Below are 24,008 nucleotides of genomic sequence, written 5' to 3' on the forward strand. Positions count from 1 at the left end.
GTTATTTCTTCTCTCCCTGTCAGCAGCTAGAGAAATATTTTTCACAAATTTCCTGAATGACAATAAAAGACAAGTCGAACATTTACGCTAATTACTTTGCATTTCAAACTCAATTACCATGTCAAAAGGAAGTTTAGCAAATGTTTAAAGAACATTCCTTTGCTTGAAAAAATCTTAAGGCACACACACAAAAGGAAAAAACAACACCAGTCTCAACAAATAAACTGTGATTGAAGCCCCAGCAAGAAATAGTAGAGTTGGGGGGACCCTCAAGGACCATCCAGTCCAACCCCCTTCTGCTACGAACTAATACATAGGAATACATAGGATCCTAGAGGACATGTAGTCTGACCCCTGTTCAACATCAGGCTGACACTGGAAGATGGGACAAACCAAGGGTTTTCTTGGCATAAAGAGGAGTTTTGCCATGGGCTGTCCCTGAAGCTCAGACAGTGTGACCCTCACAGATGAGAAGAGGAGGGGTGGGGTACCAAATGGCAATGCTCTTCTGCCAAGCAGGAATTCTCAAGAAGGGGTGGAGTGGGGTGCAATGGCAGGAATTCTGCCATGGATAAAGCCTAGCATTCGAAGGGATTCCCAGGGGCCATCCAACCCCCCCTTCTACCATGAAGGAATACCTAGGAGTTGGAGTTGAAGCTGAGAGCATGTGACTTGCCCAAGGTCACCCAGTGAATTTCTATGGTGAACTGGGAGGCTAGAGTGTAATCTCAGCTCAGCCATGTAAATCCACAGGGTGACATTGGGTAAGTCACACTCTCTCATTCAAGGATATTCTGCACTCTCCTTGCCAATTATTATTATTATTATTATTATTATTATTATTATTATTGCATGACCTTACCATCACCATGGGAGAGGTGCAGAGAGAGAGTTGACCATGCCCTGCCTCTGAGGCTAAGAGAGTGTGACCCTCACAGAAGAGAAGAAGGGCAGGGTGGGGCGCAGTGGCAGGAATTCTGCCATGGATAAAACCTAGCATTTGAAGGGATTCCCAGGGCCATCCAACCCCCCCCCCCCCTTTCTACCATGAGCGAGAGAGTGTGACTTACCCAACCCTGTGGATTTACATGACTGAGCTGGGATTAGAACACACTTTTGTGATATGAATTATATACATCTTTCTAATCTCCCTGCTTGGCCACTAATATAACTAAAAGTGAATTAGAAAGGGGAAAATATAAGAAAGGGAGGGTAAGGAAAGTAACACACACGATTGTTCCAGTTACTGTATATACTCAACTATAAGTTGAGAAATTTAAGCCCCAAAATTGACCCTAAAATCTTGGTTTGACTTATAGATGGGTCAGTACACTAATACTGCTTAGAAAGGCCCTGAAACAAGCACTGCCTGATGCCCTATTCTTCGTACCTTGAGGCAAACGTTTCTCTCTCTCGCTCTCTCTCTCTCTGTGTGTGTGTGTGTGTGTGTGTGTGAAAGAGGTTCCCAGTCTCTTCCCATCAAAGAAACACCCTTTTTAGCTCCTCTTCTTTCCCTTCCCAGTCAGATGTGAAAGCCTCCTCTTCCTATCAAAGAAATACCCTTTTACCTCCATTTCTTTCCCTTCTCAGTCCAATTTGAAAGCCCTCTTCCCATCAAAGAAACACACCTTTTAGCTCCACTTTTTCCCCTTCCGAGTCCGATCTGAAAGAATTCTCTTCTTATCAAAGAAGCACCCCTTTTAGCTCCGTATCTTTCCCTTCCAAGTCTGATTTGAAAGCCTTCTCTTCCCATAAAAGAAACGCCCCTTTTAGCTCCACATCTTTTCCTTCCCAGTCCAATTTGAAAGCCTTCTATTCCAATCAAAGAAGCGCACCTTTTAACTTCACTTATTTCCCTTCCTAATCCAATTTTAAAATCTTCTCTTCCATCAAACACCCCATTGAAGTTTACTTCTTTCCCTTCCCAATCCAATTTTAAAGCCTTTTCCCATCAAACAAACACCCCATTTAACTCCACTTCCTTTCCTCCCCAATACAATTTTGAAAGCTCTCCTCCAGCACCTGGGAAGTGGTGGCAGGTCGTTGGGAGAGGTCCAAAGAAAGAGAAGGAAAGACAGAAGTGGTGTTTTCCCCTTTCCATCCTTTGTTATAGCGCCCTAGGTTTTACTCTCAACTAATGCACAGGTCATACCAAAATCCATAATTTTGACCCTGAAGCCTTCCCTTGATTTATACATGAGGTTGACTTGTACATGAGTATATATGGTAAGTAGATAGAAACCATGGTACTAATAAGTATGAAAATCCCTATATTCTAATTAACTTTTATAATTTTAAAAATGCAAAAAAATAAAAAAAGACAAAACAGGAAAGAATAAAATAAAATAAAAATAAAATAAGCAAAATGTCAAGTAAAGTCTCAGAAACAAACGTTCTGCAAAACCATTAAAAAGTTCCCATGCACTGCTGACACTGTGGCGGATGAAAAGGAACTGATAGAATCATAGAATCATAGAGTTAGAAGAGACCGCAAGGGCCATCCAGTCCAACCCCCTACCATGCAGGAAATCTCAATCAAAGCATCCCCAACAGATGCCATCCAGCCTCTGCTTAAGACCTCTAAGGAAGGAGACTCCACTACACTCTGAGGGAGTGTGTTCCACTGTCGAACAGCCTTTACTGTCAGGAAGTTCCTCCTAATGTTGAGGTGGAATCTCTTTTCCTGTAGCTTGCATCCATTGCTCCGGGTCCTGTTCTCTGGAGCAGCAGAAAACAAGCTAGCTCCCTCCTCGATATGACATTCCTTCAAGTATTTAAACAGAGCTATCATATCACTCCTTAACCTTCTCTTCTCCAGGCTAAACATCCCCAGCTCCCTAAGTCGTTCCTCATAGGACATGGTTTCCAGACCCTTCACCATTTTGGTCACCCTCCTTTGGACACGCTGAGGCAGAAAGCTGGAACGTGCATGCATGTTTGGAGGAGGGGAGGGTTACCACCAAAATCGCTCTGTTTTAGCTATAGGAGTTCTCCTAGCTACTCTGCACACGTGCAGAACATACCCACTTGTGTGAGTCACAGAGACCACGAAGAAGAAATATAATTAATAAAATATCAGTACCTTGGTTCTAATCTCTTCTGCAGGCTTGTACACAGATCTGGGGAGAACGTGAGTTAATTGTTCAAAGGTATAGAACTGTATTGAAACGTATTTTTCTTTCAGATTTACACCCCAGTCTCCATTGGAATGTAAATTTAGTAAATCAGACCTAATAATCCCAAACGGCAAAAAGTTTAAACACAGTCCTATAACTTTGGCCTCAATCAGTTTTTCTGCTATTTGAAATGCATAGTTCAACTATGACAGTTGTAGCCTTATTTAAATGAAAGAATAAGAAAACAGCAACCTACAACTTGTTTTGCTGTGGATACTGAGGCCAACAATCAGCAGTAGAATAAATTCATAAATGAATAAGTACAGAGTAAACTTGATTGTTTTTGCAGAGCTACATCATATGAATGCAAATATAAAAATTTATTCATGCAAGTAAATATTGACATTTATTGAAAATTGAAAAGCTGTTTTGCTTCAAGTTTAGTTCACCAAAATTCTTTACTGGTTAAGTGAAAAAAAGGAAGGGAGAGGCTGATCATTCCTTTCTCCTCACCTTTGATGGCTGGGGTGACCATGAAAGTGACTACAATGATGCATGTCCTGACCTTACATGAGAGAAGGAAAAGGAAGCATGTACCTCTAAAGCTGGGAGCTCTTTATCGTTGTCTAAATAGATAATGAAAAGGATGTTTACATGCTATACAAGGGAAAGCACCTAAACAGTAACTATTGCTGTAACACATAGGCCCTTATCACACGTTGATATTTGGAGCTCAGATCAGGGGTGACTGCGGGTCGAACAATGCAAATTGATGTTATAACGCTAATGTATTTTCACACCTGGTTGCCCTTCCATTGCCCTTCCGAATCGAGGGGGAATCGAATCCAAGGCAAGTCATGTGATATGGATTCATGCAAAGCGGAGTGAGTGCAAATTGTATTACCACACTGGTGCATACCATGGGGATTCAACGATTCGAATTGGGACCCTTGCACATGCTCAGTGGGGGTCTGAACGCATCCTGAACCTTTGCACTTCCGGGGTGATGAAAGTAGCCTGGTTCCACTTTCATGCGAATGCTAGCCTCACATGAATGACAGCTGCACCTTTCTTCCTCCCTTCTATTTCCCCATCCCGGGCAGCCAAATTAAAATGGATCCTCCGTGTCAGAGCCCCCTTCCATTTCAGCCACATCTATATCTATTCTCCCGTCGTTCTCCTCATCTATTTCAGCTATATCTACATCTATTCTCCTGTCATTCTCCTAATCTATTTCAGCTATATCTACATCTATTCTCCTTTCATTCTCCTCATCTATTTCAGCTATATCTACATCTATTCTCCCGTCATTCTCATCTTTTTCAGCAATATCTACATCTATTCTCCTGTCATTCTCCTCATCTATTTCAACTATATCTCTCCTTCCCATTGTAACAGTTACCTTCTCTTAGGTTGCATACACACTGGGGAGATAATCTGGTTTAACTCCACTTTAACTGTCCTGGCTCAGTTCTATGGGATTCTGGGAACTGTAGTGTCCTGAGACATTGAGCCTTCTGTGTCAGGGAGCTCTGGTGCCTCAGCAAACTAATAACTTAAATTATTTCAAAAACATTAATATACATCCTTACAGAGATCTTGTTGCACCTCTGAGACTAGATGCATCTGAGGAAGCAGACTTTAAGAAAGCTCATGCTGCCAACTTCTTTCTTTCAAATAATAATAATAATAATAATAATAGAATTCAAAGACATATTTTGGAGCACCTAGATGCATCTGAGGAAGTGCTGCAAGAGGCAGCAGTGGAGGACGACCAGGGTTCGATCCCTTACTTGGGTGTAAAAAACCCCCCACTGGGCAAGTCACACTGTCTCAGCCTCAGAGGATGGCAAGTGTGAACCCCCTCTAAACAATCCTCCCAAGGAAACCCCTTGGGCAAGTCACACTCTCTCAGCCTCAGAGGATGGCAAGGGTGAACCCCCTCTGAACAATCCGCCCAAGGAAACCCCTTGGGCAAGTCACACTCTCTCAGCCTCAGAGGATGGCAAAATCAAACTTTCTCTGACTAGGGTTGCCACAAGTCCGGAAATGACTTGAGCGCAGACTAGAGATGTGAAGGTCCACGAAAAGAACTAGGATAAAGACCATTTTTGGCTCTGGTTTTCTTGAATCATGATAAAATAAAATATTCCATAATTGATATTCTACCTTTTTCAAGCCCCCCAATTTACAATTTCCCCCAAATTTTTTCCCTACAGTTGACACACACACATGCACACATCACTACCACCACCAACAAAGAAGCTGTGTGTGTATTTTTTTTTGTGTGTATATATATATATATGTGTGTGTGTGTATGTATGTTTGTGTGTGTGCGTGTATGCATATGTGTGTGTGTATGTATGTATGTATAGTGTGTGTGTGTATATATATATATATATAATATGAGTGTGTGTGTATGTGTGTATGTATATGTGTGAGTGTGTGTGTGTGTGTATATATGTGTGTGTGTCTGTATTTATGTGTGTGTATATATATGTGAGTGTGTGTGTGTGTGTGTCTGTATGTCTGTATGTCTGTGTGTGTATATATATATGTGAGTGTGTGTGTGTATATGTATATATAGATGTATGTGTGTATATATATATATATGTGTGTGTGTGTGTGTGTGTGTCTGTCTGTCTGTCTGTATATATGTGAGTGTGTGTGTGCGAGAGAGAGAGGGGGGGGGGAGAGCGCTTGCTGGCCAGGCTCCTCTGCAGAAGGTGCAGTGGGGAAGGAGAGGGAATGAGAGAGAGAGCTCCAATGGAGCGATCGCTCCCCAGCCCCGGTTGCCCTGAAAGCAGAAAGGGCCACCGGAAGGAAATGGGGCAAAATTCCACACACCAGCCCAATTTAGCAGTGAATTCGAATCGAGCTTGAATGCGAATCCTGTCAATCCACTTTTTAGCGAACTCTCCAAAATGAGGTGCCAGTAAGGATTCAGTTTGGAAGCTCCGCGGAGGGACCACGCAAGGAGCTCCCATTGAAAGCAACCAGATGTGAAAATACATTAATGTTACGACGTGAATTTGCATTGCTCAATCCGTACTCACCCTGATTCTGAGTGGGAAAACCCCTGTTTGATAAACGCCATAGACAGTGCTACAAGCTGAACTCTTTCCACATCTACTGCCTCAAACCAAGACTCAAGATCCCTGCACAATAAAGGATGCACACTGAGTTTTTTAAATGTGTCTTCCAGGAGCATGAAGTGGGACTTCCAGAAAGAGCAAAATAAAAACTTGTCTCATAGTTCACATGTTATAATGTATGCTAAACCTGGCAAACCAAGTTTAAATAAAATTGCAAATAGATATGAAAGCAGGCTGAAGATTTGTGCATTGTGTTTAAATTACACTCATGAGGGGGGAAAATCCCCGCATATAGTAAAGCAAACAAGTGTGTGTGTGTGGGGGGGGTGGGTGGGTGGGGAGGGGGCAGAACTCAGCCTAATCTTCTCCTTGAAAATCCAGTTTTCTCTGTTTAAGACAGTAGTGGACAAATTCTGACCCATCATAAATTACTGAATTGCATATCCCGTCATCCCTTCTCATTGGTTATGCCAGCTAGAGGTGATGGGAGTGGTAGCCTAACAGCGTCTGGAGTTTCACAAGTTGCCCACTCTCAGTTTAGGTAGATGTGGCCTAAATTTAATAAGTACCCTTGTAGAACCCATTCTCCACCAGCATATTGACACTGGCCTGAAGCAGATGGGTGGCAAAGAGTGGCCTCTGGCTGCTCTGGCTGTGATTGGGCCACAATTGGCCCAGGACCATGGTGACCACATGGTCCACTCTCAAAGCAGACTACTGCTGCAGTCCCAAATGCTCAACCACCAGGAGCAGATTAAATCCACTCCTTTTCCCAGCAGCTTCAGGCCGCCTTTGGCAGCCTCGGAGCAGCTTCCAGCTGCTTTGGGGGCTTGCATCATCTGAATGCCATGCCTCCAAAGTGGCTGGAAGCCTTATCCTTTAACCCATCTGTTTTGGGCCATTGACATTAGGATTGCCAAGTAAAAATAATAAATAAAACTTTTATTTATAACCCGCTTTTTGTTAATTCCACACTGTCTTTTTTGTCTGCAAACCACTTTAGGCCAAGGATGCCAGCTGACGGAGCAAGTTTCAGTCCCTTAAAGAAATGTCATTCTCAGAAAGGGATTTGACCTTCTAGGAGTTGAAAGGGAAAACTCGGAAAGACAGTAATAATTTTCTGGAACTGTGTTCAGTGACACCCAGGAGGAGAGGAAGGACTCTCTGTGAAAACTCTGACACTCAACAAGTGTAGTTCATGGAATGAAAGAAACTATTTCCCTTTTGAAAGTGAATGGGACTACTCCCTTTTTAGCTCTAAGGAGTTTGGAGAGAAAGGGAAAGAATGCTTATTTTAGTTTTGAGTCTCTGATGTTTTCTTCAAGACTTGTCAATTATCAAGCAGCCTTTTGGAAGCAAACATCATATAACCTATTCTATCTGTAATTTTACTAGGTCTGCCTCATTTATGTAGAAACAACACACCATCCATATGATGAAGCTTTGTATTTACGTCTTTTTTGCTTTTACTAATTTATAGTTTTTCTTCTGATGGGCGGACACAAGTTCATAGAATCATAGAATCGTAGAGTTGAAAGAGACCACAAGGGCCATACAGTCCAACCCTTGCCATGCAGGAACTCTCAATCAAAGCATCCCCAATAGGTGGCCATACAGTCTCTGTTTAATGACTTCCAAGGAGGGAGACTCCACCACATTCCGAGGGAGTATGTTCCACTATCAAGCAGCCCTTACTGTCAGGAAGTTCCTCCTAATGTTGAGGTGGAATCTCTTTTCCTGTAGCTTGCATCCAATGTTCCGGGTCCTGTTCTTTGGAGCAGCAGAAAACAAGCTTGCTACAATATTGAGAATGGATCAATAGTAACCAGAGATAAGAACAATGAAATCCAGGCTCTAACACAAGAGTGACAATTAATTAAGCTAAAACCTGAAGTTTCCTGTTTGTCTTAGAACCTAGCAGGTTGGAGAAAAAGGTTAGAGGATAGTGACTTTTTACAGTATATTAATAATTTTCAAATATTGTTGTTTCAAGAAACTTGGTTAAGGTAGGACATCTAGTTACCTGGATATGTGGTTTATTCAACCACAGTATTTTCTTCCTCCAAAGGTGGTAGATAAACAGAGGTTTGGATATACTGATATATACTTCTTTTTCAGCCTCATTCATGCAACATAGGCCCAGTACAGATGGGCCAAAAGCGTTGTGGCAGCATCTATACTAGGGTTCAGGTACGTGCAGCAACCACATCCCCCAAACCTTAGGACATGTGGGTGCTGCCATGACTGTGCAGCCCCGCCCACATGGGGCGTGCATAAATGACGCAAGCACTGTGCAGCATCCGTATATTGCTGCACTGTGCTTGTGTCACTGATGCAACACAGTGCACTAATGGCGCATTTGTGGCGTTGGGTGCATGCTCCTAAAAGAACTTGTTTTTTGCAGGTTCTTTTAGGGGCAGAGGGACGCTGCGTGTTTTGGGTGCTGCGGCATCCCTCAGGAGCAGAAAGGGGTGGCTGCAGACCACCCTTTCAGCACAGTCTGTACAGCCCCTTAAAGGGTTGGCACCATGTGCTGTTCTTATTAAAAATGCAATGCATTTTTATATTTTTGTTAACATCTATGTTCCTCCTAGGAGGTAATTGTATAATGATGTGGACTGTGGAGTTAGAATATTATGTAGGTGATTCCCCTGTATAATTGTATTTAATGGCTGTTTGCTGAAACACAACAAACTGGTATGGTATGACTTGCATACTGTGGTGCCATGCAGGTGCACATGCCAATGCCACAAACATTTCTTCCCCTCCCTACTTCTTGCTCTTATTCTAATGTACTACATGCTATCATTTGTCAACAATGCCCTTCAGCACCCTACATTGGGTAAACAGGCCATTCTCTCGGCCAGAGAATAAACAAACATAAATCAGACATGAGGAATGAGAATCCACAAAAACAGTTGCAGAACACTTTAGTCTTCCTCAACTATGTTGTATATCGACTCAGGACAGCAGTCCTTGAATAATAACAACAAAAAAATTACAAAGGAAGATTCGAAAGATAAACAGCAGAATTGACAGTGAGCTAAACAGAGACATGACAATAGTTTCCTGGCACACTACACATATTATAACATTAGTTAACATCCAAGCCTTATGAGAACCCACTTTCCCATTTTTAGAACATCTTCTTTCTGGTTCCCAGCCAGCAGCATATTGTATTTCAATAACTTTCTCCACCACTGAAATGGATATCTACTCACCTTGGCTTAGGAAATATCCTTCCTCCCACCTTTGTCCCACAGAGTTTGTGAAAACTGAACCTATCATTTCAGGAGTCCTGGTGATGCAGTGGTTAAATGCCTGTACTGCAGCCATTCACTCACAAGGTTGTGAGTTCAATACCAGCTCAGGTTTGGCTTAGCCCAGGTTGCTAAAATGAGTACCCAGCTTGTTGTGGGCAATAGGCTTACATGTTGTAAACTGCTTAGGGAATGCTTAAGTGCACTGATAAGCAGTATAGAAATGTACTTGCTATTGCTATCATCATACCTATAAATTTTGAATTTTTATTGCTAGTCACACATACAGCATGTTCATTCATCTCTTCCTAGGCACTTCATTCCATGCATCTGATGAAGTAGACTTAGATCCAAAACACATTGAAGAAATAATCCAGTTCAAGACTGCTTTAACTGCACTTGCTCCATGCTAAGTAATTCTGGGAAATGTAGTTTATTGTGGCATCAGAGCTCTTTGACAGAAAAGGCTAAATGTCTCACAAAACTACAGTTCCCAGAATTCCCTAGCATTGAACCAGCAGTGATCTCAAACTGGATTATTTCTGCAATGTGTTTTGTACCTTAATCTATGGCCCAAAACAGATAAGTAGGAAAGAGCAGCTTCTGGTTACTTTGGGGGCAGGGTGTGCAAGTGACCCTCCCCCCAAGAGGACGGAACCTGCTACATATCCGCCTTAAACAGCCTGAATCTGGCCAAAAAAAGGAGTGCTGAAAACGCACTCCTTTGCTGCCAGCTCATTCAGGGCTGCAGTAGCAGCCAGCTCTGAGTCTGGTCCTGTGCCAAGCTGCCAGTCTGCTTCGCTCCTACAAAAGCTTATGCTATCAACATCTTTGTCTCAGTCTCAAAAGTTCTAGAAGAAACTGTTCATGAAATCTATTTTTTAAAAATAAATTGATAAAATAAGCTGGCGTTTATGAAGGTTCATGCCAAATAATATGTGTTAGTCATTAAGGTGGCACAAAACTCTTCCTTTTTTTTTTTTTTTTGTAACACACTAGCAAGGATAACCCCACAGAAATGCATAGACTTCTGCTAAATATGTTAAATGACCCAGATCTCCTACACAGTTATGGTAAGATCTATGAGTGTGATACATTTTGTGGTTTATAGAAGAAATGCACATATTTTTATGTACAGTCGGCCCTTCTTATACACAGATTTTTTATACACAGATTCAAGCATCCACAGTTTAAAAATGTTAATTTTTTCCCCCAAGTATCAAACCTTGATTTTCCATTTTTATAAGGGACACCATTTTGCTATTTCATTATATTTAATGGGACTTGAGCATTCATGGATTTTGTTATCCACGGGGGATCTTGGAACCAAACCCCAGAGTATAACAAGGTTCCACTGTATATAAATATGATCCACAAAGTCTATGTATTGTACCTGAAATTGTTAGATTATCATATTTTGGCTTCAACAGTAATTATAGTTACTCAGGAGTACAGTCCACTAAATCCAGTTTATTTCTGAGTAGGGCTGCATAAGATTGCACTTTTAGACCCTTACCTTTTTTGCAGTAAGGGCCATCATATGCTGTGCTGGAGCAGTCACAGGAGTATCCATTGTATTTTTCAACACATTTCCCCCCATTCTTGCAGTACATTCCAAAGCTGGTGCAATGGCCCGAGCAACCAGATTTTACGCCTGGTGTGACTTTTGCTCTTTCTTCTAAATCCAGTGTCAACCCATTCATTCTTAAAGAGCGAATGCAGCCTAGAAATCCTTTCTGTCCACCTGCAGCACCTGGACAAGAATATAAAATGCTAGAGTAAGAGCAAACATTTTTTCCACCACTGGATGGTAAATAATCTCATTTATTATACAGTAGAGTCAGCACTTGATGTCTGAGGGCCAAACTAAGCCCTGTAAAATAGAACTTGCTCCCTCTGCTTCCTAGCCAAGTCAGAGACAAAAGAAGTACACAGATGAAATGGCTGTTGTTCCAGCAGGTCATATTGGCATTCTGATAAATGTCTAGCAGGAGATGAGGTTGACCTACTTCCCTCCATCCCCGCTTCAAAGCAGCATTCTAGTTAAGCTAGTCTGAAATACAGGAGAGCACACAAACATGGGTTATCTTGATATCATGCTTAGAAAGCAAATATCTACAGTGGCTTACTCTCGACTGATTGACAGATAAATATTATGCCAAATTATTGCTCATTGCAACTAATCATTTTAAAGGCAGGAGACAGGCAATTAAGATAAATTCAGTTGTTCTACAAACTAATTGATTTTACCAACCGGCAGAGGCAGAGACTTAACCAAACCAGTCTCAGATTTCTTTTCACAACTGCTAAATTAGCTTTTAGCATTCCATTCTTACCAGCAGCTACATGTTTACTTTCACTAATCCAAATAATCTGAAGTGCAGATTGCTGTCAACAGTTTTCAAATAATTTTGATAGTACTGTACTGTTTTCAATGAACTATCACAGAGGTATGAATAAAATTTCATTCTTTAGTGAATAAAAATGGATAAAAGATGAGAAAGAAGCATTAGAAAAGATACAAATATACAAGATTGAGTCATTTCATCACAGAGCACACACTTAATCTGAGGGAACAGATTTCTTTTTTCCTTTTCAAATATACTGTTTTCATGAGATATGCAGTTATGTAGAACAAGTTGGACTTGCACAGGCAATACTGCTTCCTAGATAAGAAGTTCTAATTCCCTCCATTGTTTCATATGATGGAGATATTTCTCATTCTTGTGCTTCTGCCACTAGCAATCTGGTGTTCCAAGATTTCCACAGTGCCTCAGCAAATATCAGCTAAGCCCTAGAACCTGCTGGACACATACACAGCAACACTTTGATACAGATATTATATAGATTTTATTGCTGTTGGTCCCACCTGTTGTACAGCTGCACTTTTGATCAGAATGCTTTCAAAATCTATCTGCCTATTTCTCTGTCACCAGTAAGCAAGTTTATCACATTTTATCACATGTAGATTCATGTGTTTCATTAAAAAGAACCTTTAAAATGATTTTATTTGAACAATGTGGGCTCTGTACATCCTTCCATCAATCAAGCATACATTAGAAGCAAATAAAATAAGTTTGCATCTGTAGGATTTGAACTAATGCAGTTCAATGGGAGCATGCATACAGAAGCCTCCAGGTTCTATTAAGTTGTTAATAGGATCTTAGATCAAAGAGCTGGAAAAAACCCAGATGCCACTCAGTAGTAGATGCTATTGGACAATATGGTCCAACAGACTGATTCAGTGTAAAACACCTTCATAAAACCATGTTTGTGTGTGTGTGTGTTTTAAAAAAACTAGCTACATAATGTTGCAATCAGACTGAATGCAAACATGGCAACTTATGTAGATAGAATCAGTACTGTGTGAAATGATGAGAAGATGAGGATGGAAAAGTAATTTCTTGACTTACCATTTCAAGTAATTTCTTGACTTAATTTTCTTTTGTGTTAATAGAAATGGAGCAAATGAAATAAATGTATAAAGCCTTCAGCACTATGGCAGGTACCACATCACCAGCAGCGCTGAAATGGCAGCATGGTCTTCTCAATTGTACAGTCATTATTCATTAAGATGATTTGTTCTTTGTGGAAAAAAATCCCAGCATCTAAAAATGATTCTACACAACCACCTATTTACTTTTAAATTGAGAATTAGGGGTTGCTTTACTAAAGTAGATATTCTTATGTGATATTAAAAGAAAACATGCAAGTGAAGAGACGAATTGTTAAGATTTGGAAGAAATGGTAAGATTTTCAAAGGGGTTTGCATAGATGATATTTACAAAGCCCATTCCAATTATATGTTCACCATATAATCAACCTAATTATGTATTCATTTTATGAGTATCTATTCAGTGCTGGTCTCGGATGGCTGGGGGGGGGGGGGCGAGAAAAAGACTGCCTTCCAAGTCCTCCATGGATTCAGATGACAGGGGGGTCGAGAATAAGGCTGCCCTTCAAATCCTCTATGGACTCAGAAGGCACTGAGGGGGGAGGCTTCCCTTTTGGACCTACCTTCTTAAGCCCCACCCCCTGGAAGCCCAGCTCGCCACTGCCTCCTCTTCCTCCTCAGCTCTCATGTGTGAATACAGCAGTGCTTGCAGTAGAAGCCCAGACCAGCAACTCCATCTTACCTGCACCAGCCTTACAACAAAAGGAAGGCCAGCTGGCCAGCTGCTTGGTTGCTGCTCCCAAGATGGCTGGGTGCAAATGGGGGCAGTTACTGAACAGTTGGTCAAGCAGTGACCAAGGAGCTAGTCAAGCAGCAACAAGACACTCATGTGTACCAGCCTTTGCCACAAGGGTGGCATGGGTGAGGGGTATCTCAGTCACTGCTTGACTGGCTTTTTGGTCCCTTCTCCCTTTGCACTCAGTCACCCTGGGAGCAGCAACTGAGCAGCTGGATGAGGAGCGACCAAGAAGCTTCTCCTATGTCAGCCTTGTGGCAAAGACCAGCATGGGTGAGAGGCTTCTTGGTCGCTGCTCGACCAGCTGCTCAGTTGCTGCTCCTTAGAAGAAACTTCTTCCTAGTGACAAACGACTCTCAATCCTTCTTCACTAGGGCAGAGAGGAGCGTATCTGACTTTAAACTTTTTTTCACAAGAGAGAAGAACTCTCAATTTGAAAGAGGCGAAGAATTGATCCTGGATACTCCTCCCACAGAGCTGCCCCCCCCCCAGCTTCATGTCCCCCCTTTCCTGAGCAACACAAATATTGTTTCTTCTGATACCTCTTCTGTTGGCCTGTCTGATGAAGAAAGCAGAAACACCACGTAGCTCCAACCTGCCAGCCAAGTTCCAGCCAAGTTTATGCAGGCACCCAAATATGAAAGCTCCTTTTGACTGCCACTTCTACCCCACCACCTTGTGTTCTAACTCCTCAACCCCACTATGATCCTAAAGGCCGCTAGTTCCCCTTGCCTTTCTTATTCACTAATACTTGACTGAAGCCCTGCTTCCTGCTGCCCACTTTTTCCTCACTGCCCCTTACTGCCCCCTTTCCCCTCAATGCCCACCTGGATAATTCCAATGCCCTCCAGAAGGCACACTGTCCACTTTGGGACTCACTGGTCTATCGCAATGGGCAAAGAGAATGTTTCTATTCTGAGATCTTATTTCATGTCAGCAGAGAAGAGAACACACTACTAAATAGAGAAGGCTGGTAATGCAGATGTAAGAAAAAGAAAATACCCATAATTCATCTCTAATTTGTCTATTGGCGATATGTACAATATGTCTGTGTATCCTTAACATACAGTAAGGCACTTACAGGCTATGGGCCTTGAATATGAAAATTACAAATTAAGCCTAGAAAAGAAACAGCTTAACAACAACAACAATAATTTCATACTTGCCTTTCCCCATGGATCAAGTTAGAACTGAATTATATTCACAAATTCTAATCCATTAGTAGAGGTATGAAGAAAGACAATGACTTCATGGCACACTACATATATTAATGCAAGAGTGACCGGGTCACTCTCGCTACTGCATACAGTATATAATGGAAGACTGAAAGGAGAGTCTTCTGGGCCTAGGCATGGTGAAGCAGTGCCTGCCTGCCTCTCCGCCTCCCCCTCCAAGGCTAGAATGGCAGCAGTTAAGATGGAGGGAAGACCTTTAATCTTTCTCTGGGCCTAGGCATGGTGGAGCTGTGCCTGCCCACTCTTTTGTGAGTTACTATAACAAAAATCTGTAAATATCCCGAGAATTTGGTCTATGAAGATTTTCAGACCAGCACTTAACCCTGCTAAAACATTTAGGAAGCGCATGTGTGTGAAAGCCTGACACGCTTCCTAAACAGCAGGGAATTGTCTGCTTGCCTTCCCTGAATTGTTCGAGAAGCAGTCATTTCCTGTGAATGGAAATTTTGCATTCATGGGAAATGACTGCTTCCTGAATGATTCAGGAGCTGGTATGAAAATCTTCACTGTGTCCTGCATGATGTCCAAAGCCGCATTCTGGGGTGCCTGCTCTTGAACCCTTGAATCACACCAGACTCTATCTATCTATCTATCTATCTATCTATCTATCTATCTATCTATCTATCTATCTATCTATTTTATAGGCTACCTTTCTCCTAGAGTGGGAACCAAGGCAGCTCACAAAATTTTAAACATAATTAAATTCATCAGATTAAAACAATAGATTGTAAACAAAATAAAATTACTGAAAAGCATACAAAAGTTAGAAATAAAGCATACCACTCCCATTAAAAAAACCCCAACAATAGCCATACAAGTAATGACACATTAAAAGCCTGCTTGAAGAAAAAGATCTTTCCCAGTGTGTTGAAATAGACCATAAGGAAGGAAAGATATGACTCCCTCTACTCTCACTTGTTCAGTTCTCTTTGTTCCTTCCACCCTCCTCCTAGGCCAAAAGCTGAAGCAATCAATAAGCAACCGCCTTGAGATCAGCACTCCTGCCTTTCCATCGGCAATCACTAAGGTTAACAAGTGTTATTAAATCGGCATTAAATCCCATCAATATTGTGAAATAACAGGTTGATTTTCATACGACGTTGTGCAATGTCGCCATTATCCTGCCATTATCCCACGAATAAAGCAGCAAAATTGCGCCACTTTTTATTCACAGGAAAATCCCATGAATAAAATGTGGTGCGATTTTGCCGCTTTATTCATGGGATAATGGCGTGATAACGATGACGTCGTATGAAAATCAACCTGTTATTTCATGATATTGACAGGATTTAATGCCAATTTAATGATGTTTGCCTCCTGTGTGATAAAGTCCTAACACAGTCTACAGGAATTAACTATTCAATTGCTTTTTTAAATCCTCTCTAAAACACTTCTGTCAAACCTTTGGAAAACAGCCTTAGTGGTTGCATATGGACAACAGGCTGCATGATTCAAACCCTAACCTACTGAGATGCAAAGATTATAATTAGAAGCCCTTTTCCCAAGCTTCACTGCTCTATTTAAGGTGGGTAGTAAAATAAAACAACGTTCTCCATTTATTAAGCCCTGCTTATGGCATGCCTTCCCCAGGGAATCTTACGTCCTTTTGATATGTCCAGGATTAGCACTGTGTTTTACTACTATGTTTTTATTGGTTCACTAAACCAATTCTTTTCCTTTACTTCATTGTATGACTGATCAGTATTGTTGTTATTCTGTAGCAAACTGCTTTGAGAGATTCAGAACTGTCAGATTATAGAGAAAAGAAATATTTTTAAATGCATGCATACTGCTTACCTTTTATGGATCACAGGGACAAACAGCATATTGAACTGCATTGGATTATTTTTCTATAGATTAGCAACATACTACTTCTGCTTACCAACATATAGCTGGCTATACAGTTCTAGCCGGGTATGGCCTTCTGTCGGTGCTTTACGGATCTCTTTGGGGAGCTGGTCCACCTGTAGGCTGGCCTCTTTGACATTCCGCTCAGCAGTAACCCGATGCCATTGATCATCATTGAGTAGACTGGGTGACCTCACAACAATCTCCACTGGGCCATTTCCAACATCAAATGAAAAGGACACATCTGTTGCAGCTGAAGAGAAAATAATGACATTTTTTAAATGGTTAGAAAAATGGTTTTACATGTGGCTGAATGTTATGTGATTTTTTTTTAAAAAAAAGTCAGTCTAAATTTTGCAGTTAACAATTAATTTTAATTTCCATTACATTCTCAATTACATGAAGAGGTAGCTTTTTGCTACAATGTTACATTTGACCAAGATTTATAGAACCCAAACAACTTTTGAGAATACAATTTTTATAATTCTCTCTCTCTGTGTGTATATGTACAAAGTACAGTACCTAGAGTACTTACATTGACCCATCAATAAGTTGACTTTTTTTGGTCAGTTTTATGACTAAAATTTCTAGAATTATACATGAGTATATACAGGGCCTCACCATCCAAAGGCCCATGCAATATATCATCTAAGTTGAAGCCCTAGATAAAATCAATAAACTATGGATTTAAATAAATTTATTGTAGCTAACCACTCTAACAAGACGGAGCACTGAAGGATAGATAACAAAACATTCACAAAAGAAAGCACAGAGCAAAAGAAATACATTCAGGATATGCAGTTCTAAGATTCTTCCACACTGAATGGATTTCTTCTGACTGGTGCTGATTAGTTATTATCTCCAAACTGATCTCTTTATGCCCGTGTAGAACAGCCATGTGGCTTGCCCTGTGCTTGACCACAGTTATCCTACAAAGGCATTAAAATGACTTTCTGATGAATATTATGAAACCAGTATTGTAAGGGTGATTTTGATCAGCTTTGTCAATTCTGGTAGTAGGTGCTGCAGATATTAGCTTTGGGATATTTGCTCCCACTGAGGAGATCAACCACATCATGAAGAGCTGAAACTTTAACTTTTTTCTCCCTTGTAATATCCAACAGCATATCATGATGTAGTTGTAATAGAGAAGAATCCATGTCAGTTGTATAAAAGCCTGAAGTGGATGTGCTATCAATCTCTCCAATGACAAACTTTTCAATTTTGCTCATGTGTTTGCACACATCTGAGGAAATGTGATTGTGGAAACTGCTGCTGACATTATCAAAAACATCATGGAATATTTTCATATAGAATCCCTCAGGAGACTCAAACTAGTGAGTCTCACACCTAGGATTAACACATTGTGGAACTTTTCTGTGGCTAGGGAGGGCAGGGCTTCCTTCTGTTATCATTGTGGTCTTTGTCCAGAACTCTTCAAAGTTGTCCCTCAGCTGCTTTATACTCCCCTTGGCAGACAACAAAGAAGTTCTGCTTGATGGAACTGTAGGTTACATGTTTGTAGTGCTATATTTAGGGTGTCCAAATGGCAAACACAAGCATGAAGAGCTGCAGTATGAAGAAGGAAGCAAACCTCTGCAAGCGTTGTGCACAACCATCTGTTCTTGCCCCAGCATCTCCCCTTTCCTCAGATGCCATATTCTCCAAGAAATCAATCAGCTTTCTGTAATTAAGAGCAAGAGTAAGCTGCTCTTACAGTCCATGTTGTGCAGTAAAATCATTTCAGATTATGTTCTCCTCTTCTCCTTGAAATTTTTTGAACCAGGCAAGAAGTTTGGATGAACTTCTGACAAAAGTAATAAGGTCAGCTACTTCACTCAAAATGTTTTTATACATAGCAACATTTCCTGAGGCATCCTGCACTACAAAATTCACAGCATGGACCACACAGTTCACACAGAGTGCTCTTGGTTCTTCTTCCTTCACAAGAATCTGCCACCCACTAATGCGTCCAGCTATATTTGATGCACCATCATAGCATTAGCCATGACACCTGTCAGGAGGAAGATTAAAGTGGCAGACTACATCTTTCAAAATAGAAGAAAGACTTGTAGAAGTTGTAGCGTCCATCTCATAAAAAACAAAAAATAAAAGAGAACTCCACAGACATTTCTTTTGAGGCAATGTAAAAGGAATGTGAAACCTGCTCCTTTGTGATGATATCTGTAGTCTCATCCACAATTACACTGTAGCTAACAGCTGATTCAGTCTCTCTCAATAATGTATGTAGAACATTTAAACCCATGTTCTTAAGACTCTAATTCACAATAGATAATTAAATCCATTTATAATTTGTACGATCCAGTCACGGGAGATTTTCACATGGGGAAGGGATAGGGATGGGATCACTCTCCCCATATTTATCCCATCCTTAACCTGTCTGTAACTGTGATAGTGTGAAAGGGTTTCAAATCATAGTGCCAATCCTGCCATTAACCTGTAATTAAAGTGGCATTGCATTAACACAAACTTCTGTTAATGGAAAAATGCCAGCCAATGTCACTTTAATGACAGGTTAATGGCAGGACAATGATGGGATCTGCATGACTTCATCTGAAAGGCTTTCATGCGATCATTGTCATTCGTGCTTCCTGGATGGGATAAGTGCGAATCCCATCTGAAACTCTTTCCAGCAATTCCATGGTCTCAGCTGGGGAACATCATTACCATAAAGCAACAGGAGTTGACTAAGATTTGTCCTTCCTCAACATGGTCACAAATTGCAAGGCCTTGACAGGCAAGATACTTTACAGAGGATAAAACTTTCTACCTTTTTACATGCCTTTCTAGTTTCTTATGTTTGCTTCTGTTTTTCTTCTGAGTAAGTGGCATAAACATTTACACCACCTTTATCAGCAGCCACAACTTGAAATGGTGAAAATGTGAATGTTGATGGTTATGGAATCTAGAGCTTCCTTCCAGTTTGAAAAGTCTTTCTTAACAAAAGTTTCACATGTATCCTTGTCTTTTGAAGTTTTGTGAAAAACTGGCATACTCATTTCACTTGCTGTGTGAGACAGATGTTGCAATATACTTTGCCCATTTCATAAGAGAGCAAATCAAATGTTCTTCCAAGTGTCATTATATTGTCATCCAACTGGTGTTCTTTTTGCAACAGGAACACTAATATCTGAAGGATTGTCTTCGGAAGGTAATGCTTCCTCAGCCTGGTCCTGGAATTTATCTTCTGTATTAATCCAGAGAAGCTGGCAGTAGAACTTTCACCAGTGTTAGCCACAGCACATATTTTCTTCCTTTTCACAAGAAGTCTCTCCACAGTAGTAACTGTGGCTGGCCAGTAGTTCAACAAAGGAAACAAGGTTCTGCAGGAGGATAGAAATCTTATATACTCTAGCTGGTTCAAAGAGCTGCAGCCAGATTGCTGACCAGGGCTGGTTGCAGGAAACAAACTCCGCTGTTAAAACAGCCCCACTGGCTTCCAATCTGTTTCCAGATCTATAAAGTTCCGTATGGCTTGGATCCAAGTTATTTGAAAACCACATTCTCCCTTATGAGCCTGTCTACGCCTTGAGATCTTCTTTCAATCCCACCATCTCCACAGGCGTGCCTGATGGAAACATAGGAGAGGGCCTCCTCAGTGGCTTCTCCATTGCTCTGGAACTCTGTTCCTGATGAAACTAGACTGGCTCCTTCCTTAATGTGCTTTTGGAAGCAGGCAAAAACCTCTCTGCTCCAGCAGGCCTTTGGTGAATAATCTGAGCCTATATCTAGGACTTGTAAAATTGTAGTGTATTTTAAATGTTTAATGTTTTACTATTGTAATATATATATATATATATATATATATATATATATATATATATAATTTAAAATATTAAGATGTATACATTTTAAAATCTAGAAAAAGTATATATGTGTGTGTGTATGTGTGTGTGTGTGTATATATATATATAGATATATATAGATATAGATATACTTTTTCTAGATTTTAAAATGTATACATTTTAAATTTTGTAAGGCCGCCTTGAGGGCCAGTACTGGGGAAAAGACGGGATGCAAATATAATAATAATAATAATAATAATAATAATAATAATAATAATACAGAATGAATGAATGAATGCATAGATACTACTTTTGTGTATGAAACCTGTTTCTTTCCTCCCACTGAAATGGGTAGTTACACACACACACAGCTAAATATAAAATGGAGATGGGGTGGAAATATTTGTTTCCTTAAAAGAATTTCCCATTATTATTTTTTTGCAAGAATCTAAGTATTATTAGTAACCAGCTACCCATCCAACCCATGACCCACTTTCTCACTTGTTTTCTTTCCCAGAGCAATGGTGTTTCAGGGGCAATAGAAAAAAATCTTCGTCTGATTTTCTGCTAGCATTCAGAGGAAAGAACTACTGATTCTGCAGTGGGGCAGGTTTTCTAGCACCCAGGCCACAGTGATGGGTGGAATTCAACAGTTCTGTTTTTCCCACCTTCCAGGCAAGTATCTCCCTCCATGGTTTCTTCATAAACATATCCCCCAGAAAATCTTTGGCTCCTTCCGACAGGGATTGGGTTAATCCTGCAATGATTATTGTACCGTGGAACCATATTATGTATTATGTGTTTGATCCAGGTGTTATGTATGCTATTATACTATGTATGTTTTCAACTGGAAGGTATGATATGTCATGTTGCTTGACTTGGATGTTTTGTTTTATATGACTATGCTGTGGGATGTCAAGAGTATATAGAAGGGTTTACATCATGTGTGTTAACTGATATATATTTGATATATGTGTTCCAAATGATATGTGTGCTACCTGACATGTATTTTATACAAATCTGGTCATCTGAGGCTTTGTGTAGAATTGTTGATATGTTTGTTGACATGTGTATCCTTTTGATATATATAGTTATACATAACTGTAAATTCAGGATGATATGATGCATTGTTCCTACTACTTAGTATAGTGTGTGAAAGCTTTTGGAAGGAGAATGCAGGTTTGTTACATATGTTAAACAAACAGGTAAACAAATGCTGTTAGTCATATTTTATAAAAGGCTGATCATTGGTTATATAGCTGGTTAATTGACAAATTCTGTTATATATTGTATAGCTTAACCACACAGCCTAATATATCTTCAGTGAAAGGGCTTGAGAGGGCAGGGAAGTGGCATTCATTGAATACTGTGTCTACTCTAAAGGAATGCATAGGAGTCCCCCCCCCACCTGCTAGTCTACTTTTATCATTTTATTCCAAATCGTTAGAAAAGGCAGGCAAATACAGCCCTGGAAACTTTGCCCAAACGTGCAGAATGTATTAAAGAAAAGGTTAAAAGCAGCTTTGAAAAAGTGCCTAATCATTAAACTTGGAGGTAGTGAGTTGTCAGATATTCAGTCTATTATAATATTTCTAACATCATAGTGTTTGTGCATGGGAATTTCTGCCAACATTTTTTTAACCCGGCTTTGATTTTAAAAGCTTTGTAAGAACTGGCAAAGTACATGGCCATGTTCAAAAACAAGAAAAGTAGCAAAATTGTAAATGTTTCTCTTTTGTGAGGATGGATGAATACGTGGAATTGAAAAAGCTTGTACCCAGCATGCCAGAGTATCTTATGCTTAACTGTTAACAACGTAAAATGTTCTTTTTCAGCTGTGATCCTCTACTAACTCGATCCCATTATTTCAGTGAGCATTTTGAACATGAGGCTGCCCAGCTCATTGTTGGAAATTCTCAACCTCTCTTTTGAAACCTAGTTGTGATTGTTTCCCACCTAGCTTAATGCCTTTATGCTTTGATTTCATTTTTACATTCTTCTGGGCTGAGCACTATATGTGATAGCTCTTCACTTGACAAAATTTCCCACAATGAGCTTGTCAGTAGAAGGGATGCTCACAGATGACTGGCATTCCCAAGACTGCTATCCAGTAATAGGTGTTTCTTAGGGTTCATTCACACTTACTTTTTTGTAATGAAGAGATCCGCATAAGCTTATCACACAGCACTTGGAGGAACAGGAATGGAATGAAAAGGGGAAATGTGTAGTTTTTTGTGGGTTTTTCGGACTATGTGGCTATGTTCTAGAAGAGTTTCTTCCTGACGTTTCGCCAGCATCTGTGGCTGGCATCTTCAGAGGTACTCTTCTAGAACATGGCCACATATCCTGAAAAATCCACAAAAAACTATGGATGCCGGCCATGAAAGCCTTCGACTCACAGGAGAACACTGCAGATTCTGCTGGGAGACCCCAAGTTGTTCCCCAAGTTTTTGAGAAAATTTCCATTTATACTTTTATTCTATAACATTTCATAAGAGGAAGTAGATCAAGCCTGTGAAAGCTTATGCTACAACTTCTTTTCACAGTTAGTCCCAAAGGTACTACAAGATCCTTTGCATACTTATAAAATTTGTCCATAAATGTGTTGTTTTCCTGGGGCAAAGATTCATGATGTGACAGAGAGGCTGAAAAGACTGGTCAAGCCTACTGACCAATACTCCTTCCTTTTGGTCCATGTGGGAACCAACGACACTGCAAAACACAGCCGTCAGAACATCAGAAGGGATTACGAGGCTCTTGGTAGGAAGCTGAAAGAAATGGATGCAAAAGTTGTCATCTCGTCTCTTCTGCCAGTTGAAGGGCACAGTCCAGGAAGGGAGACGAAAATAGCAGATGTAAACAACTGGCTCCGCAGATGGTGCCGCTGAGAACTATTTGGATTCTTTGATCATGGGCTGCGGTTCCATGACGGGGGCGGTCTTCTGGCAACAGATAGGTTGCATCTCATGCCAGTTGGAAGAAATGTTTTTGCCAACAGTCTCAACAATTTGATCAGGAGGGCTTTAAACTGAGTTCCGTGGGGGAGGGAGACAATATTATAGAAGGCGAAAGGGATGGAGAAAATAGTCAAACTGACAAAGAGGAAACAAGACAAATAGGTCAAGGACCCAACAGTGGGAGGCAAAAAAATTTGCACAGGCAGCAAGTAAAGAGGACCCATGGTCTGCGATGTCTCTACACTAATGTACAGAGCATGGGCAATAAGCAAGATGAACTCGAACTCCTAGTACAACAAAGCAAATATGATATAATAGGCATCACTGAAACCTGGTGGGATGAGTCTCAGAACTGGAATGTGGAAATAGAGGGTTATAACCTTTTTAAGAGAAATAGGCCAAACAGGAAAGGAGGAGTAGCACTATATGTCAGAGATATTTACACCAGTGAAGAGATCCAGGATATCAGTCCTGGAAGCCAGGTGGAGAGCATCTGGATAA

At 40.6% G+C, this 24,008-nt stretch overlaps 1 protein-coding gene across 2 annotated transcripts in view; it reads right to left on the minus strand.

Moving 5' to 3' along the window:
• Positions 1-24,008, minus strand: part of LOC149309469 (contactin-associated protein-like 2) — a 1,389,887-nt gene that overhangs the window by 108,556 nt on the left and 1,257,323 nt on the right. For both annotated transcript variants that reach the window (XM_089532517.1, XM_089532516.1), the window contains 2 exons: positions 16,779-16,997; positions 10,988-11,224 (listed from right to left, as the gene is read on the minus strand). In XM_089532517.1, coding sequence (XP_089388643.1) covers positions 10,988-11,224; positions 16,779-16,997 — 456 coding nt within the window. The remainder of the gene's footprint in view (positions 1-10,987; positions 11,225-16,778; positions 16,998-24,008) is intronic.

This window comes from Sceloporus occidentalis, unplaced genomic scaffold, assembly GCF_023333645.1.
Source record: "Sceloporus occidentalis isolate IW3139 unplaced genomic scaffold, rSceOcc1.0.p SCAF_7, whole genome shotgun sequence".
NCBI classification, from domain to species: domain Eukaryota; kingdom Metazoa; phylum Chordata; class Lepidosauria; order Squamata; family Phrynosomatidae; genus Sceloporus; species Sceloporus occidentalis.